Here is a 20,130-nt window from a genome sequence, read left to right on the forward strand (position 1 = left end):
TGTGAAAAAGGACTCAGTTTACAATTTTGAAAAAGAGAAGAAAGAAATTCAGTGAGGTCACTGTAATTTCAATTTCATATGAAATGATTAACAATAGATACAGCTTAAGATTATCACTAACTCCTACACTTGCCATAATTTACAACTCTATACAATTAATTGAAATAACTAAAGCTATTTCACAAACCCATGTGATTAGAAATTTATATTTCAGCAGGATAAAGACAAGCTCCAGAGTGAAACAATTTAATAGTAAGAGAGCCCTTACCATCCATACTTAAGAGGAAGTACAACACAGATAATGAGTAATTTGTGATAAAAGAGCAGATTCCAGTTTAATCTTAACAAGACCTTTGTTCAGCTCCATAGGTACATCATAGTATTTCTGTAGTGTTCAGTTTTTTTCAATCAATACAAAAAAAAAGATTATAAAATGGCACAAGAGCAAACCAAGAACTTTCAGATCTAAAAGATTTATTCAATTGAATGATTCTCTTTTAAAATATGAATCATTTTTTGAATTTATGTTTTTCCTTCTCAAAGAGGATCTTCTGTTACTTGCTTTCTATGAAAAACTAACCTCGTTTTTTTTTTCCTTTTTTTTTTGAGACAAGGTCTCATTCTGTCACCCAGGCTGGAGGACAGTGGCATGATCACAGCTCACTGCAGCTTAGACTTCCTGGGCTCAGGTGATCCTCCCACCTCAGCCTCCTGAGTAGCTGGAACTATAGGTGCCCACCACCATACCTGACTAATTTTTGCATTTTTTGTAGAGACGGGGTTTCGCCACATTGCCCAGGCCAGTCTTGAACTCCTAGGCTCAAGCGATCCACCTGCCTTGGTCTCCAAAGTGCTAGGATTACAGGCATGAGCCACTGAGCTCAGTCAGGTTTTTTCAATTAAAAAATTAAAATGCTTGTTATCTTAAGAGGTTACACTGCTATAAAAAGAAAGGTGGAAGCAACCAACATCTATCGATGGATAAATGGATAAACAAAATGTGGCATATACATATAATAGAATATTATTCAGCCTTAAAAATTTTTTTGACATATGCTATAGCATGGATATTCCTTGAGGACATTATACATAGTGAGATAAGACAGGCACACAAAGACAAATACTATTATTATTCTACTTAAATGAGGTACCTAAAGAACCAGGATTCACAGTGACAGAAAATAGATGGTGGTTGCCAGGGGTTGGGGAAGGGGTGCATGGGAGCTGTTGTTTAATGGGACAGAGTTTCAGTTTTTCAAAATGAAGAGTTCTGGCAATTAGCTGTACAGAAATGTCAATGTGCTTTACAATACTGAACTGTATATTTAAAAATGGTTAACATAGTAAATTTTATGTAATGTATATTTTGCCACAATAAAATAAAAACTTCATTGGGAAAAGGTTAAGAAAGACTACTAATTTCCTTCGGTGAATTTTTGCTAGCTATCACTGTATGTTGGATAGTTTTTGTTATTTATATTGATCTCACTGAATATGGACTGTGTACTATTCATTTCTCTTATCTGCAGAGTGTGGCATGCTATAAAGAACCCATGGTAAATGGGCAATAAGTATTTGCTAAATGTTACTTATATCATCCAATTGCAAGCTTTTTCTTATCCAAACACTCCCTTCCTCCCCTCTTTTAGATATTCTGAAAAAATAAATAGCTAATATCATAGAGAGACCATATATCCATTTGACTAATGATACCTGTTGTTCCAGAGTTCCATTCAGGTAACAAGCTGTTTTACTCTAAAAGGGTCCCCAGATTAAAAGTTGTTTTTGGGTGTGTCTATGAGGATGTTTACAGAAGAGATTAGTACTTGAGACTGAATTATATATATACTTACATATATGTTTATGTATGCTTTTTATTTATATATATTTATATTATAATCTAGTGGTTCTGTTTCTCGGAAGAACCCTAGCACAATGGAGAACAAATTCAATTCAAAATGTGTACACTTTAAAAAAAGTTATTTAGTTAATATCTGCTATGGACTGAATGCGTATGTCCTCACAAAATGCATATGTTGAAATCTTAAGTGTGATAATATTAGGAGGCAAGGCCTTCAAAAAGTAATAAAGTCATGAGAATGAAGCAGCCCCTCATGGTGGGATTAGTGCCCTTGTAAAAAGATATGAGATATCATCTTTCTCTTTCTACCCTCCACAGTGTGAAGATACAAGAAGAAGAAGGCTATCTGTAAACTTTGATCAGATACCAGATCTGCCAGCCCCTTGATCTAGGACTTCCCAGCTTTCAGAACTATAAGAAATGTCTGTTATTTAGGCCACCTAGTCTATAGTATTTTGTTGTGACAGGATTTGTCTAAGACAGTATTTTTCTTTTAAAATATAAATAGATTGTATTGTCTGCAGCATGGTATACATTAAGAATGCTTGTAGTGAAGCTTAGCTCTGGGAAAGACAAAGGTAGGTTTATCATTAAATGTGGTCAGCAAGTGAAATGATAATCTGTAAAATTTCTTTCATCTAGCAAAATCCAATGAAACTACATTGAATGTATATTAATTTCCATGAAATGTATTGAAATAATATTTAATAAGATGTCTTCATGCTTTTACATTCCTTGAGAGTTTAAAAAATTGTGGATTATTTCTACATTGTTTTCTGTGATACATTTATTTAGGACATCATGTTGGCATAGTTAAAAGTATGTCTGTATGTAGGCATGTTGGGGTTAAAATAATTTCTACCAATATTTTCTCAAAAATTTTAACCAAACATACATCAAGAGCAGAGTTAAATGAGCTCTGTGGATTTACATTAAAATTTGATCTATAAACACTATAAGCTAATTGTATTGAATTTTGATTTCCACAATTTAGCACACTAACCATGTTAAATGAGCCATAATAAGAAACAAAGTCATCACATTTATGAATTTTTATATAGAATTTATTTAAAATGACTACTAATGCAAAATGGCACAAAATATTTCAATAGTAATTGTTCATTTCATTTGATATGAGTGGCTATTAATATAAATTAGAACATAAAACAATTACTGAGCCAGTTGCACTAATTTCTGGGCATTAATGCAACCAATCAATCAAATGCTTGAGGTGAAACAAACTTGGGTTCAAGCCCATTAGTTTGTTTTATCTTTGATACTAAATTAGCCAGCTGTTAATTGAAGTACAAACTAGATAACAATCATCAGTTTAGCCATAGATTTTGTGTGTTTATGTGCATGGATGTTGAAAAATCTTGCAAATAGTCTTCCAAGCTAACATAAAAGTTCCATAAATAATTTCTAAATTAAATGGAATTTTAGACTCTAAATAGTGTTTGAACTTGTATAGGGTAAAATCAAAATATAACTAAAAATTATTGACAATATTTTCACTCTCAAAAGTTTCTTTCCATTTATAATCATTTATAATCACTAATTTCCGACAACTGCTGGTCTGTTAATGCATATTAGTTTGAATTTTCTAGAATTATGTAGATAAGTGAATTTATATATAATTTTATAAATATTAGACTTTTAACTTTTTTTTGCTATATATAATTATTTTGAGATTTATCCAGGAATAAGACTGAACCAGCTCACAAAAGTTAGTGAGAGCCAAGTCTTAACATTTTACAAATTATGTAAGTTTGTTGTTAAATAGCCATTATTTTTTAAATTATCTAAATTTACAATTAAATTTTATTTTAAAAAGTTAACAAATATTCAAACCTCATCTCTTCATAATTATTTTACAATTTTTATCATATTGTATCCCCTCAGAGGTCTTGTTGAAAGCTAATCATTAATGGTATTTGGAGGTGGGGCCTTTGGAATAAATTAGGTTATAAGGGTGAAGGTTATGAGGCTTCACCCTCATAAATGGGATTAATGCTCTTATAAGAAGAGGTTAGAGAGCTAGCTTCACTCTTTCTACCATATGAGGATACAAGGAAAAGCTGGCTGCCTGCAATGTGGAAGAAGGCTGTCATCAGAACCCAACCATGCTGGCACCCAATCTTCGATTTCTCAGCCTCCAGAACTATAAGAAATAAATGTTGTTTAAGCCACCCAGTTTACCATAATTTGTTATTGCAACCTGAATAAAGAATGGTATTTACTGAAGTTGGGCCAGGTGGCATACACCTGTAATCCCAGCACTTTGAGAGGCTGAGGCAAGAGGACTGCTTGACCCCAGGAGTTCGAAAACACTCTGGTCAACATAGTGAGGACCTATCTCTACAGGAAATTTAAAAAATTAGCCTGGTGTGAGGATCTATTGAGCCCAGGAGTTGGAGGTTGCAGTGAGCTGGGATTGTACCACTGCACTCCAGCCTAGATGACAGATTGAGACTCTGTCTCTACAAAAAAAAAAAAAAAAAAAAAAAAAAAAAAAATTAGTACAGGGATGGAAGAAATATTACAAAAAATAGTTTTCTACCAGGGATCTCTTCCCAACTTCACATTCATTGACCTTATATTAGTAACTTGAAATCAGCCATGGCAGGAACATTTGTATCATGGAAATGAGCAAATGCTATAGATAAAGACTTCCTCCTCTTACTTTTTTTGTTTTTGGAGAACCAGTTTCCAGCAGAACACTGGGTTTATCCATGTAGTTGCAGTATCCAATAAATCAAATCATAAGTCACTGTTTTTATTTCTGAGTAGCATTCCAATTTTATGGATACAACAAAAATGTGTTTATTATTTCATCTATTGAATGTTGAGTTGTTTCTAGTTTTTGATTCTTAAAAATTAAGTTGCTTTGAACACTCACAAAAAAGTATTTGTATGGCATATGCCTTCATTTCTCTTGGGTAAATATTCACGAGTGATATAGTGGGCTAATAAGTATACGTTTAACCTAATAAGAAAAAGCTAAACTATCAGCAATATCTGAAAGTTCAAGTTATTCCACATCCATATCAACACCTGATAGCATTTGGCTTTTTAAGCTATAACCCAATCAAGCTAGTGTACAAGGCTGTCTCACTGTGATTCTTTTAAAAAATTGTTTTTACTGATATATAATATACCAGCAAATTCTCCCCTCTATATTGGATAATTTAGTGGGTTTTAATATATTCCCGAGGTTATACAAGCATAACCACTAATTCCAAAATATTTTCGTCAATCCCCAAAAATACTCTGGATTCATGTAGTCACTCTCCATTTCCACATGAACAAAAGATGATTTTCTATTTACTTAGTAGTCTTTAATTTCTTTCAATGATGTATAACTCTCAGTGCACAAGTCTTGCTCTGCTTTTGATAAATTTATTCCCATCGATTTAATTCTTTTCAATAAGTAGAATTAAGCTCTTAATTTCATTGTGAATACTGTGAGTGCCATATGCTAGGATTCATTGCTATTATATAGAAATACAACTGGTTTTTATGTATTGATATTCTCATTGCAGTTCTGATATCTCTAATGACACCTACATTTTCATGTGTTTATTTCCCATCCACATGTCTTAATAAAATATCTATACAAATCTTTTTTTTTGGATTTTTATAATTGGCATGTTTGCCTTTTCATTATTGAGTTTAAAACAATGTATTCTAGATACAGGTTCCTTTGTTAGGTATATGTCTTGAAATTATTTTTTCCTGTTCTGTGGCTTACTTTTCACTTTTATAAGTGTCTTTTAAAAAGAAGGTTAAAATTTTGATGAAGTCCAATGTATCTAATAGTTCATTTTTGATATCCTATTTAAGAAATCACTGCCAAACACAAAGTCACTAAAATTTTTCCTATATATTTTTTGTTAAGTTTTATTAATGTTTATGATTACTTTGGGAATAATTTTTGTATATGTTTGGAGATACAGTTGCAGTTTTTATTTTTTGCTTTTGATCATTCATTTACTCTAGTACCATTATTAGAGATTTTCCTTTACTTATTTAGTTGCCTTAGCCTATTGGTGAAAATCAACTGATTATATATTTCTGGGTCTATTTGGATTCTCATTCCATTCCACTGATCTCCACTGATTCCTCCCATTCCATTGATCCATTCCAATCCATTGACTAATGGATTCCATTCCACTGATCTTCATTCCATTGATCTCTGATCTCCCTTCCATCCCATTGATCTTTATATCCGTCTTTATGCCAGTACCATAGTATTTTAATGACAATATCGTCATAATGTTTGAAATTACAAAGTGTAAGACCTTCTATTTTTTTCTCCTGTTTCACAAAAGGGTCTACATAGACCCTTTGCATTTTTGCAAAAAAAAAAAAAAAAAGACTCAAATTGCCAATACTTAAAAAAAATTCCTGAAGAGGTTTGGGATTTTGTTTAATCTATAGATCAGTTTGAAAAGAACATTTTTTTTTTAAGAACTATCAGATTTGGACTTAATTTTAGTTTTTCCTTCACCTTTTAAGTTCAGGGTACATGCGCAAGATGTGCATATTTGTTACATAGGTAAACGTGTGCCATAGTGGTTTGCTGCACAGATCATCCCATCATCTAGGTATTAAGCCCAGAATCCATTACCTATTCTTTCTGATGCTCTCCCTTCCCCTAACTGCAATCCCCCAATAGGCCCCTGTGTGTGGTGTTCCCCCTCATGTGAACATGTGTTCTCATCATTCAGTTCCCACTTACAAAAGAAGATGTGGTAATTGGTTTTCTGTTCCTGCATTAGTTTGCAAAGGACAATGGCTTCTAACTCCATTCGTGCCCCTGCAAAGGACATAATCTTCTTCCATTTTGTGGCTGCATAGTATTTTCATGATATGTATGTACCACATTTTCTTTATCCAGTCTATCACTGACAGGCACTTAGGTTGATTCCATGTCTTAGCTATTGTGAATAGTGCTGTAATAAACACACAGGTATATGTATCTTTATAACAGAATGAATTACATTCCTTTGTGTATATGCCTAGTAATGAGATTACTGGGTCAAATGGTATTTCTGCCTCTAAGTCCTTGAGGAATCAAAACACTGTCTTCCACAATGGTTGAACTAATTTACGCTCCCACCAACAGTGTAAAAGCATTCCTTTATCTCTGCAACCTTGCCAGCATCTGTTGCTGTTCTTTTGACTTTTTAGTAATAGCCATTCTGACTAATGTGAGATGGCATCTCATCATGGTTTTGATTTGTATTTCTCTAATGATCAGTGATGTTGAGCTTTTTTTTATATATATGTTTATTGGCCACATTTATGTATTCTTTTGAGAAGTGTCTGTTCATGTCCTTTATCCACTTTCTAAATGGGGTTGTTTTTTATGGTCAATTTTTTTAAGTTCCCTGTAGACTCTGGATATTAGACCTTTGTCAGATGGATACATTGCAAAAATCTTCTACCATTCTGTAGGTTGCCTGTTCACTCTATGACAGTTTCTTTAGCTGTGCAGAGCTCTTTAATTTAATTAGATCCCAATTATCAGTTATTGCTTTTGTTGCAAATGCCTGTGGCACTTTCATCAAGAAATCTTTGCTGATGCTTACGTCCTGAATGGCACTGCCTAGATAATCTTCTAGGGTTTTTATAGTTTTGGGTTTTACATTTAAGCCTTTAAGCCATCTTAAGTTAATTTTTGTATATGCTGTAAGGAGGGGATTCAGTTTCAATTTTCTGCACATGGTAACCAGTTAGCTCAGTACCATTTATTAAGTAAGGAATCCTTCCCCCATTGCTTGTTTTGGCAAGTTTGTTAAAGATCAGATGGTTGTAGATGTGTGTCTTATTTCTGAGCTCTCTATTCTGTTCCACTCGTCTGTGTGTCTGTTCTTGTACCAGTACCATGCTATTTTGGTTACTGTAGCCTTGTTGTATAGTTGGATGTCAAGTAGTATGATTCCTTCAGCCTTGTTCTTTTTGCTTAGGATTGTCTTGGCTATTCAGGTTCTTTTTTAGTTCAATATAAATTTTAAAATTGTTTTTTCTAATTCTGTTAGGAATCTCAATGGTAGTTTAATGGGAATAGCATTGAATTTATAAACTACTTTGAGCAGTATGTCCATTTTTTACAATACTAACTCTTCCTATCCATGAGTATGGAATATTTTTCCATTTGTTTATCTGATTTTCTTGAGCAGCAGTTTGTAGTTCTCCTTGAAGAGATTATTCACGTCCCCTTTCAGCTGCATTCCTAGCTGTTTTAGTCTTTTTGTAGCAATTGTGAATGTGAGTTATTTCATGATTTGGCTCTCTGCATGCCTATCGCTGGTGTATAGGAATGCTAGCAATTTTTGCACATTGATTTTGTATCCTGAGGCTTTGCTGAAGTTACTTATTAGCTTAAGAAGCTTTTTGGTAGAGATTATGGAGTTTTCTAGATATAGGATAATGTCATCTGTAAACAAAAATAATTTGACTTTCTCTCTCCCTATTTGAGTATCATTTATCTCTTTCTCTTTCCTGATTGCCCTGGCCAGAACTTTCCATACTAAGTTGAATAGGAGTGGTGAGACAGAGCATCCTTGTCTTGTGCCTGTTTTCAAAGGGATTGCTTCCAGCTTTTGTCCTTTCATTATTATATCAGCTATGGGTTTGTCATATATGGCTCTGTATTTTGAGGTATGTTCCTTCATTATCTAGTTTATTGAGAGTTTTTAACATGAAAGGATGTTGAATTTTATGGAAGGCCTTTCCTTTTGTGTATCTATTGAGATAATCATGGGTTTTTGTTTTTATTGATTTGCATATGTTGAACAAACCTTGCACCCCAGGGATGAAGCCACTTGATCGTGATGAATAAGCTTTTGATGCTGTGGGATTCAGTTTGCCAGTATTTTATTGAGGATTTTTACATGGATGTTCATCAAAGATACTGGCCTGAAATTTTTTGTGTGTATGTCTCTGCCAGATTTTAGTATCAGGATGATGTTGGCTTTATAGAATGAGTTAGGCTGGATGCAGTGGGTCATGCCTATAATCACAGCACTTTGGGAGCCTGAGGTGGGTGGATCACCTGAGGTCGGTCATTTGAAAACCAGTCTGATCAACATGGACAAACCCTGTCTCTACTAAAAATACAAAATTAGCCAGGCATGGAGGCACAGGCCTGTAATACCAGTTACTCTGGAGGCTGAGGTGGGAGAATCACTTGAACCTGACAGGCAGAAGTTGCAGTGGGCTGAATTTGCACCACTGTACTCCAGCCTGAGGAACAAGAGCAAAAACTCCATCTAAAAAAAAAAAAATGAGTTAGGAAGGAGTCTCTCCTTTTCAAATTTTTGGAATAGTGGCAGTAGAAATGGTACCAGCTCTTCTTTGTACCTCTGGTAGAATTCAGCTGTAAATCTCTCTGGTCCTGGTGGGCCTCTTTTGGTGGTAGGCTATTTATTACTACCTCAATTTCAGAACTCATTATTGGTCTATTCAGGGATTCAATTTCTTCCTGCTTCAGTCTTGGAAGGGTGTTAAGTGTCTAGGAATTTATCAATTTCTTCTCGATATTCTGGTTTATGTGTATAGAGGTGTTTACAGTATTCTCTGATAGTTGTGTTTTTCTGTGGCATCAGTGGTGATATCTCCTTTATCATTTCTGATTGTTTTTATTAGAGTCTTCTCTCTTTTCTTATTAGTCTAGCTAGTGGTATATTTTATTAAATTTTCAAAAAAAATGGCTCCTGGATTCTTTGATTTTTTTAAAAGGCTTTTCATGTCTCCATCTCCTTAAGTTCACTATGATCTTGGTTATTTCTTGTCTTCTGCAAGATTTGGGGTTTGTTTGCTCTTGGTTCTCTAGTTTTTTTAAGTTGAGATGTTAGGTTGTTAACGTGAGATCTTTCTAGCTTTTTGATGTAGGCATTTAGTACTATAAATTTCCTGCTTAACACTGCTTTAGCTGCATCCCAGAAATTCTGGTACATTGTCTCTTCGTTCTATTAGTTTCAAAGAACTTCTTAATATCTGCCTTATTTTTATTATTTACCCAGGAGTCATTCAGGAGCAGGATGTTCAAATTCCATATTGTTATGGTGTTTTGAGTTAATTTCTTAATCCTGAGTTCTAATTTGATTGCATTGTGATCTGAGAGACTATTTGTTGTGATTTCAGTTATTTTAAATTTGCTGAGGAGTGTTTTACTTTCAATTATGTAATCAATTTTATATTATGTACCATGTGACAATGAGAAGAATGTATATTCTGTTGTTTTGGGGTTGAGAGTCTTAAAGATATCTATCACATCCACTTGATCCAGTGCTGAGTTCAGGTCCTGAATATCTTTGTCAATTTTCTACCTCAATGGTCTAATATTGTCAGTGGGATGTTAAAGTCTTCCACTATTATTGTGTGGGAGTCTAAGTCTCTTTGTAGGTCTCTAAGAACTTGCTTTATGAATCTAGGTGTTCCTGTATTGGATGCATGTCTGTTTGAGATAGTTAGCTCTTCATGTTAAATTGAGAGCCCTTTACCATTATGTAATATCCTTCTTTGTCTTTTTTGATCTTTGTTGGTCTGAACTCTATTTTGTCAGAAACGAGGGTTGCAACTGTTTTTTTTTTTTCTGTTTTCCATTTGCTTGGTAAATTTTCCTCCATGCTGTTATTTTGAGCCTATGTATGTCTCTGCATGTGAGATATGTCTCTTGAAGACAGCATACCAATGGGCCTTAGCTCTTCATACAGCTTGCCACTCTGTGTCTTTTAATTGGAGCATGTAGCCCACTTACATTTAAGATTAGTATTGTTATGTGTGACTTTGATCCTGTTATCATGATGTTAGCTGGTTATTTTGCAGACTTGTTTAAATGGTTGCTCCATAGTGTCACTGGTCTGTGTACTTCAGTGTGTTTTTGTAGTGGCTGGTAACAGGTTTTCATTTCCATATTTAGTGCTTCCTTCAGGAGCTCTTGCAAGGCAGGCCTGGTGGTGACCAATTCCCTTAGCCTTTACTTGTCTGAAAAGGATCTTATTTCTTCTTTGCTTATGAAGCTTAGTTGGCCAGATATGAAATTCTGGGTTGAATATTCTTCTCTTTAAGAATGTTGAATATTGACCCCCATCTCTTCTGGCTTGTAGAGTTTCTGCTGAGAGGTCCACTGTTAGTCTGATGGGTTTCCCTTTGTAGGTGACCTGTCATTTCTCTCTGGCTGACCTTAACATTTTTTCTTTCATTTCAACCTTGGTGAATCTGATGATTAGGTGTCTTGGGGTTGATCTTCTTGTGGAGCATCTTACTAGGGTTCTCTGCATTTCCTGAATTTGAATGTTGGCCTGTCTTGCTATGTTTCTTGGGGTTAATCTTCTTATAGAGTATCTTACTAAGGTTTTCTAAATAGAATTTGAATGTTGGCTTGTCTTGCTAGGTTGGGGAAGTTCTCCTGGATGATATCCTGAAGTATGTTTTCCAAATTGTTTCCATTGTCCCCAGAATGGATCTCTTTCAGATATCCCAATCAGTCATAGGTTAGGTGTCTTTACATAATCTCATATTTCTTGGAGGTTTTCTTCATTCCTTTCCATTCTTTTTTCTCTATTCTTGTCTGCCTGTCTTGTTTCAGAAAGACAGTCTTCAAGCTCTGAGATTCTTTCCTCTACTTGTTCTATTCTGCTATTGATACCTCTGATTACATTGTAAAGTTCTCGTGATGTGCTTTTCATCTCCATAAGGTTGGTTATGCTCCTCTCTAAACTGGCTATTCTGGCTCTTGGCTCCTGTATTGTTTTATCATGATTCTTAGCTTCTTTGCATTGGCTTACAACATCCTTCCTTTAGCTCAGCAAAGTTATTACACACCTTCTGAAGCCTACTTTTGTCAAATCTGCCATCTGAGCCTCAGCCCAGTTCTGTGCCTTTGCTGTAGAGATGTCATGGTCATTTGGAGGAGAAGAGGCACTCTGGCTTTTCAGTTTTTGGTGTTTTTGCATTGATTCTTTCTCATATTTGTGGGCTTATGTACCTTTGATCTTTGAGGTTGCTGACCTTTGGGGTTTTTTGCAGGGTCTTTTTTATTTAAATATTAAAATATTGTTGTTATTGTTTTCTGGTTTTTTTTTCTTTTTTTTTTTAACAGGCCACTCTTTCATAGGGCTGCTGAGGTTTGCTGGGGGTCCACTCCAGACTCTAGTTGCCTTGATTTTTCCTGTATCTGGAGGTATCACCAGTGAAGGCTATGAAACAGTCAAGATGGCAGCCTGCTCCTTCCTTTGGAAGCTCTGTCCTACCAGGATATTGACTGGTTGCCAGCCTAAATGTGCCTGTAGGGAGGTCTCAAACAGTCAGGAGGAATGGCATCACCGACCCTGCTTAAATAATCAGTCTGGCTGATTTTTGTAGAGCAAGTGTGCTTCATTGTTAGGGGAACCCTTCCAAGTCTGGACTGTTTGTATACTCCAAAGCCAGCAGGCTGGAACAGCTGAGTCTACCAAATTGCAGAGACAGCCACCAACCCTTCCCCAAGAGACTTGTTCTTGTCTCAGGCAGGCTCCAGCCTGTTGCTGTTGGCTGGCTGGAATTCCAGGCCTGTGGGTCTTAACTTGTGAAGTGCCATGGAAATAAGACTTGCAGAATGATGCTGCTTGGCTCCCTGAATTCAGTCCCCTTCTTAGGGATATGTACAGTGGACTCTTGCCTTACTGGGTATCCGAGGACTGAACATTACTTAGCCAAAACTTCTGGGCCTCTGTATGTGCCTAAACAGCTACTCTGCTGAGACTCCACACAGCTCTGTGTATCAGACCCAAGATCCTGGTGGTGTGGGCTCACAAGGGGATATCCTCATCTATAGGTTGCAAAGATCTGTGGGAGAAGTGTGGTTTCCCAGCTGGGGTCACACAATTGCTCACTGCTTCCCCTGGCTGGGGATGAGGCTTCCCTTGGCTCTGTGCCACCCCCAGGTGGGCCATCACCCCACCCTGCTTTTCTTTATTCTCCATGGGTCGAGTTGTTGGCCTAATCAGTCCCAGTGCGAGAACATGGATATTTCATTTGAAGGTGCTGAATTGACTTGCCCCTTTTATTCCTCTCCATAGTACCACAGACCACAGCTGTTTCTAATTGGTCATCTTAGAACCAAAATCCTAACACTGGGTCTCCTGATCCCCCTATAAGCACAATATGTCTTTCAATACATCTTTCCATTTAGGTCTTCTTTAATTTCACTAGTCAACATTTTATAGTTTTCAGTGTGTAGAAAGGTAATGCACATGCAATTTTTAAATTTCAATTTTCAATAGTTTGTTTTCATACATAGAACTACAATTAATTTTTTATGTATTTGCCTTGTATCCCACAATCTTGCTAAAAAAAACTCTTATTAGCTCTAAATTTTTTTTGTAGACTCCTTAAGATTTTGTAAATAGATGATAGTATCCTCTACAAATAAAGACAGGCTTCTTTTTTTTCCACTCTGCATGACTTTTACCTATTTTTCTTAATATTTTTACTACTCATTGAAAGTAAAATTGAATAGAAGAATCTCTGGTGCAACACTGAATAGAAGTAGAGTTTAATGCCTGATTCCTGATCATAAAAGGAAATCACATAGTCTTTTACTGTCACATTAACGGTAGCTTTTTCATAGATGCCCTTTTATCTGATTGTAGAGGTTCACTTCTAATCTTAATTGCTAAAGGATTTTTATCACAACTGGATGTTAAAATTCTCTAATATTTTTCGGTGTGTATTGAGATGTTACAATTTTCCTTTATGAGTCTATTAATATGGTAAATAACATTGATCAATTTTTAAAATGTTAACCTAAATTTGTATTTTGAGGATGATGCATTATCCATTTTACATTTTTTTGGAATCAATTTGCTAATATCTCATAAGAAGTTTAGTGTTTGTGATTATGCTCAAGAAGCAAATTGGAGAAGGGTTTTCACCTATAATAATGTCTGTTAGGTTTTTAAAAATCACTTTATTAAGGTATGATTGACATACAAAAAACTGTACATATTTAATGTTTACAGTCTGATGAGTTTGGAAATAAGTATGCACCTGGAAGACCATTATCACAGTCAATGCTAAACAGTTATCCATCATCTCCAAAAGTTTCCTTCCTCTTTTACTTGATTTTAAATATACATTTATTTTAAGTTCTGGGACACATGTGTAGAATGTGCAGATTTGTTACATAGGTATACATGTGCCATGGTGGTTTGCTGCACGTATCAAACTGTCATCTAGGTTTTAAGTCTTGCATGCATTAAGCATTTGTTCTAATGGTTTTCTTCCCCTTTCCCCCTACCCACACATCAGGCCCTAGCATGTAATGTTCCTCTTCCTCTGTCCATGTGTTCTCATTATTCAACTCCCACTTATGAGTGAGAACATGTGGTATTTGGTTTTCTGTTCTTCTGTTAGTTTGCTAAGAATGATAGCTTTCAGCTTCCTCCATGTCCCTGCAAAGGACATAAACTCATTCTTTTTTATGGTTGTATAGTATTCCATGTTGTATATGTGCCACATTTTGTTATCCAGTCTTTGTTGATGGGCATTCCGGTTGGTTCTAAGACTTTGCTATTGTAAATAGTGCTGCAATAAACATATGTGTGCATGCGTCTTTATGATAGAATGATTTATTATCCTTTGGGTATATATCCACTAATAGGATTGCTGGGTCAAATGGTATTTCTGGTTCTAGATCCCTGAGACATCGCCACACTGTCTTCCACAATGGTTGAACTAATTTACACTCCCACCAACAGCGTAAAAGCATTCCTATTTCTCTACATGCTCTCCAGCATCTGTTGTTTCCTGACTTTTTAATAATTACCATTCTAACTGGCATGAGATGGTATCTCATTACGGTTTTGATTTGCATTTCTCTAATGGCCAGTGATGACGAACTTTTTTTCATATGTTTCTTGGCCACATAAATGTCTTCTTTTGAGAAGTGTCTGTTCATATCCTTTGCCCAATTTTGATGGGGTTGTTTTTCTCTTGTAAATTTGTTTAAGTTCCTTGTAGATTCTGGATATTAGACTTTTGTCAGCTCGGCAAATTGCAAAAATTTTCTCCCATTTTATAGGTTCCCTGTTCACTCTGATGACAGTTTCTTTTGCTGTGCAGCAGCTCTTTAATTAGATCCCATTTGTCAATTTTCGCTTTTGTTGCAATTGCTTTTGGTGTTTTAGTCTGAAGTCTTTGCCCATGCCTATGTCCTGAATGGTACTGCCTAGGTTTTCTTCTAGGGCTTTTATGGTTTTGGTTTTTACATTGAAGTCTTTGATACAAAAGAGAGAGCAGGAAATAAAAAGAAATTAAAAGTATCAGGAATTAGAGAGGAGACATCACTACAGTTTCCACAGACATTAAAAAGATATTAAGGGAATGTTATTAGCAATCTTATGCCTGTAAATTCAATAACTTAGATGAAATGTACAAATTTCTTGAAAGAAATTTACCACCAAAGCTTATTCAAGAAGAAATGCTGAAACTAAACAATCTATATCAATTAAAGAAGTTGAATTTTTAAAAGCCTTCTCACAATGAGAGATTCTAGAATTTACTGGTGAAATCTAACAAATATTTTTTTTTTAATGCAAAAACCCTCAGTAAAATTCTGGCACACCAAATCCAGCAGAATATCAAAAAACTTATCCACCATGATCAAGTCGGCTTCATCCCTGGGATGCAAGGCTGTTTCAACATGGGCAAATCAATAAGCGTAATCCATCACATAAACAGAACCAATGACAAAAACCACATAGGTGCAGAAAAGGCCTTCAATAAAATTCAAGACCCCTTCATGCTAAAAACTCTCAATTACCTAGATATTGATGGAATATATCTAAAAATAGTAAGAGCTATTTATAGCAAACCCATAACCAGTATCATACTGAATGGGTAAAAGCTGGAAGCATTCCCTTTGAAAACTGGCACAAGACAAGGATGCCCTCTCTCACCATTCCTATTCAACATAGTATTGGAAGTTCTGGCCAGGGCAAAGAGGCAAAATAAAAAGTAAAGGGTATTCAAATATGAAGAGAGGAAGTCAAATTGTCTCTGTTTGCAAATGACATGATTGTATATTTAGAAAATCGCATCGTCTCAGCCCCAAAACTCCTTAATAAGCAACTTCAGCAAAGCCTAAGGATACAAAATTATTGTGCAAAAATCACAAGCATTCCTGTACACCAATAATAGATAAGCAGAGAGCCAAATCATGAGTGAACTCCCATTCACAATTGCTACAAAGAAAATAAATACCTAAGAATACAACTTACAAGGGATGAGAAGGACTTCTTCAAGGAGAACTACAAACCACTGCTCCAAGAAATAAGAAAGGACAGGAACGAATGAAAAAAAAAAAAAAAAAAGAATCCATGCTCATGGACAGGAAGAATCAATATCATGAAAATGGTCATATTGCCCAAAGTAATTTATAGATTCAATGCTATTCTCATCAAGCTACTATTGACTTCCTTTGCAGAAATAGAAAAAAGGATTTTACATTTCATATGTAACCAAAAAAGAGCCCATATAAAATGGAAACATAATTAAACCTATTAATTTCAACTACAATGGTACATTCTCTTAGTGATTATTCAGCAAGATAAAGCAATTTGGCATTTGTACCTTTGCAATTTTTGCCATATATTTTAAATTATGTTTTAAAGCCTATGTTCTAACATGTAGAGGATAACTATTTTATAATATTGTTTTCTTAATCAAATTATAATATTGAGTCCTTTCACAAAAAAATAAGTTTTAGCAGAACATCCGAAATTATCAAAGAAATAAAAGAGTCATTATTCTCTCTGGGAAATTTCCTATTCCAATCATGTCACATGCAGTAAAGAAAATGTCAAGTACTGAACTCTTTCCTAAAGCACATTAAATCATATGTCATCACACATAAATTGCCACATTTGAAATAAATGGGGTAGTTCTGAATTCTCAGTTTTTGTTAAAACTCATTAGAAAGTAAATGTCAGAAAGTGTTTTACTGATCTGGTCTTAGTGAAAGTCAGACTAGTCTCATTTGAATTTGATCAAATATCTGAAACTACTTCTAACAATACCTTCTGTGACAGAATTTAAACATGCTTTATTAAACACATTTTTCATCCTTTGAAAGAATTCTAACAAATTATTTTCATGCAAATAATGCAAATATTTCAAAAGTAGTGACATTCTCTGAGGTAAGTATAATATAGGATACTTAATAAATTACATATTGAAATTATCTACATCCTACATAAATACACTTTAATTAAGAAATAAGCCATCCAGTTTTGTTGCTATGTGAAATAATGAAATACTTAGCAGATCTTGGTTCAGAGAAAATTTTAAAAAATGAAAATTAAGAATTTATGACCCCTTTCAAAAATATTTTGGTCTTTAATAGAAAAAATTGTTTCATATAATTAAGCCCTTTTGTTCTTTTTAATCTTTCAACATAATCTAATATAAGCCACATTATATTACAATAATAGAAAATAATTTAAAGTTAAATTATCCTTTTTTTTCAAGTGTTTATGCCATGGGTCACTGAGATAATTAACCACAGAAACAAAATAAGAAACCAAATTTGCCAATTACTTTCCTATATTTTTTATTAATATCATATAGAACCATTCTGAAATATCTTATTCCAAACCTAACTTAACTAGCTATCTCTTCCTGAGATAAGAATTACAGCAACCTACATGACATTCCTATTTCTATAAACTCATTTTGCAAAATGATACCAGACAAATGCATGAAGAGCTGCTCTTTTCATAATTAAATTCTCCTAAAATAACAAAAACAACATTTGTAGGGTGCTCACTATGTGCCAAACACTTTACTCATGTTTTAATCTCATAACAGTCCCATAAGGTAGGTACCATTATTGCCCTCATTTTACAAATGAGAAAAGTGAAGTTTAGAGATGCTTAATTAACCTACCCTGGATTATACAGTTGCTATGTGGTAGAATAGAATTCAAACAGGCAGACATATTCCAAAGGCCTCATTCTTAGCCATTTTGCTATATTGTTTCTACATATAAATATCATTATTGCCTAAAGCATTTAATCCAAGTTCCTTTCTTTGGCTTTAAAGACCTCAAAATCTGGTCCAGAACTAATTTTACTACACTTCATTATGTACCAGTCCTACTAGACTTACTGTCCTCTTCTACATGTCATCTTCCTATATTATTATTACTCTCCTAATTCAACAGCAATTCATCTTAATGATACATTTTGCTCCGTACAGCATATAGTTGGATAAAGAAATATGCTCTCAAGAGCATCTATCTTTTGATCTATAAATTTGAAGCATTTACATTTATTGTGACAACTGGACATACCCAGATTTAAATCCTGATTCTGGAACTCTTTGCCATGTGACTCTGATAATGTAACACCCCTCTGCCTCAAATTCATCACAGTAAAATGGAGATAATAGCATGTTATTCATAATGTTGTTGTGGTGATTAATTGAGTTAATTAAGTAAAGTTCTTAGAAAGTTTAGAATCCTTTCCAACTGGTTCCTTCACTGTGCTAAGAATCTTTCATGACTGATAATATATCTACCGCAAATTAAAAACAAATTAGTTATAATCTGTAGTACAAATCAAAACTCTAGTATTTTGATAATCATGGTTAATTAACAGATACAGAAATCCATGTGCAAAGAAAAAACAATACAAAATGGATTCTTTTTCAAGGTAAAAAGACAAGGATGCTAGAGTAGATCTTTCTGTATATGTGGAAAAGCACTATTTTAATGTTAGTATATACGAACATAGGAAGTTCTAGGAAGGTTATCATTTTATATTCAGATAGAGAGGACTTTTAGGTTGACTATCAGAGGTTTTCCTATATTGAGTATAAACAGCAGGGGGGGAAAAGAAAACTCTTAATTTCTGTAGCATTCCAGTGAAATGCTTTCCAGACACTAAGTTCAGCAAAGTTTCTATTCTCCAAATAGCTAAAATAAATCTATGCAGAACATCCCATATTTTTGTTTCTATCAAATAGATCTAAAGTACATGAATTTTGCTATCATTTTAAATGGTCCAATTTTTCAGTGCAAGAAGTGTTGATTTCCCCTTTTTCTAAAAGTATCTAGACTTTTCAGTGGGTAACTACCCTTTCCTTACTGTTAGTATATAGATTACAGGCAAAGATAAATCCATCCCCAGCTCCAGGAAGAGGCATTTGGCTGAAGCTCTGGTCAATGACAGCTTTGCACACACTGCTCACTGAGCTAGTATGGGAATAGGCATAACACATGAGCCAACTGGTTTTAATCAAAGCAAATTCTAAGATTTTTGTGTGCATTACTAGGAAACAGGTATTCTTTCTGTTGGACTTGCAGCTGGTATATAGGGGACCTGCCCCAAAGTAAAATTGACATAGATTTCCTTACAAATGAACACTAGATAGCTAACATACACTGAGATCCTAATGACAATTTAAGCTCCTACATCAAGCTGGCATAATGCTAGCTACCACTGGAGTCTTCAGTTACATCAGCCAATTAATTTTTATATGGATTAAGCCAGTGTGACTTGGGTCTTCTGCTACTATTAACTATACGATTCTTGATAAATATATGTGTGATGAAGAAGTCACTTATAACAATGAAATTAAAATACAGTTAGTACTCACTTACCTTTTGGTTTAATAAAGCACTTGCCAATTTTTGTACTTCTGAACTCAATAAAGTAGTTCCTCTGATGACTTTGCTGAGAGCAGCAAGAGACTGGTGAACACTTTGTACTAAATGAATAGCATTAAATTGTTCAAGAATGATGAATGACAATATTGGGGATCCTTGTCGATCATTAGGAGGAGGCACTTTCTGATGTATCAGGTTTGAATTCTAAAAGAAAAATGTCATAATATTTACTGAATAGTAACACAGATCACTGATATATAAAACTCTTTGAAACTTATTTAAACCTTTTGTTCTATTCTGTTTTAAAAACTGTTTTGAAATACATTTATAAACTGTCAAATGTATTAAGTCAGCAAATACACAGGAAGGGAATTCTGGGGTTCACCAACATTTAAGGCGGTATTTGGGGCAGGCATGGTGGTTTACAACTGTAATCCTGAGATTGTACGACTGCACTCTAGCGTGGGTGACAGAGTAAGACTCCCTCTCAAAAAAAAAAAAAAATTGTGTGAGAAATGGAAATTGCTGGTACCCCAGAGATGGAAGTTGCAGTGAGCTGAGATCGTGCCACTGCACTCCAGTCCAGGCAACAAAGTGAGACTCCATCTCA

General features: G+C 34.7%; 1 protein-coding gene across 6 annotated transcripts in view; it reads right to left on the reverse strand.

The window, feature by feature from the left end:
• DYNC2H1 (dynein cytoplasmic 2 heavy chain 1) overlaps nt 1-20,130 on the reverse strand; it is a 396,897-nt gene that overhangs the window by 72,487 nt on the left and 304,280 nt on the right. For 5 of the 6 annotated variants that reach the window (XM_032285741.1, XM_032285742.1, XM_032285739.1 and 2 more), the window contains one exon: nt 19,515-19,724. The exons of the other annotated variant lie outside the window; for it this stretch is intronic. In XM_032285741.1, the coding sequence (XP_032141632.1) occupies nt 19,515-19,724 (210 nt within the window). The remainder of the gene's footprint in view (nt 1-19,514; nt 19,725-20,130) is intronic. 6 annotated transcript variants of the gene reach the window in all.

This window comes from Sapajus apella, unplaced genomic scaffold, assembly GCF_009761245.1.
Source record: "Sapajus apella isolate SASKATOON/1434 unplaced genomic scaffold, GSC_monkey_1.0 scaffold16, whole genome shotgun sequence".
Classification (NCBI taxonomy): domain Eukaryota; kingdom Metazoa; phylum Chordata; class Mammalia; order Primates; family Cebidae; genus Sapajus; species Sapajus apella.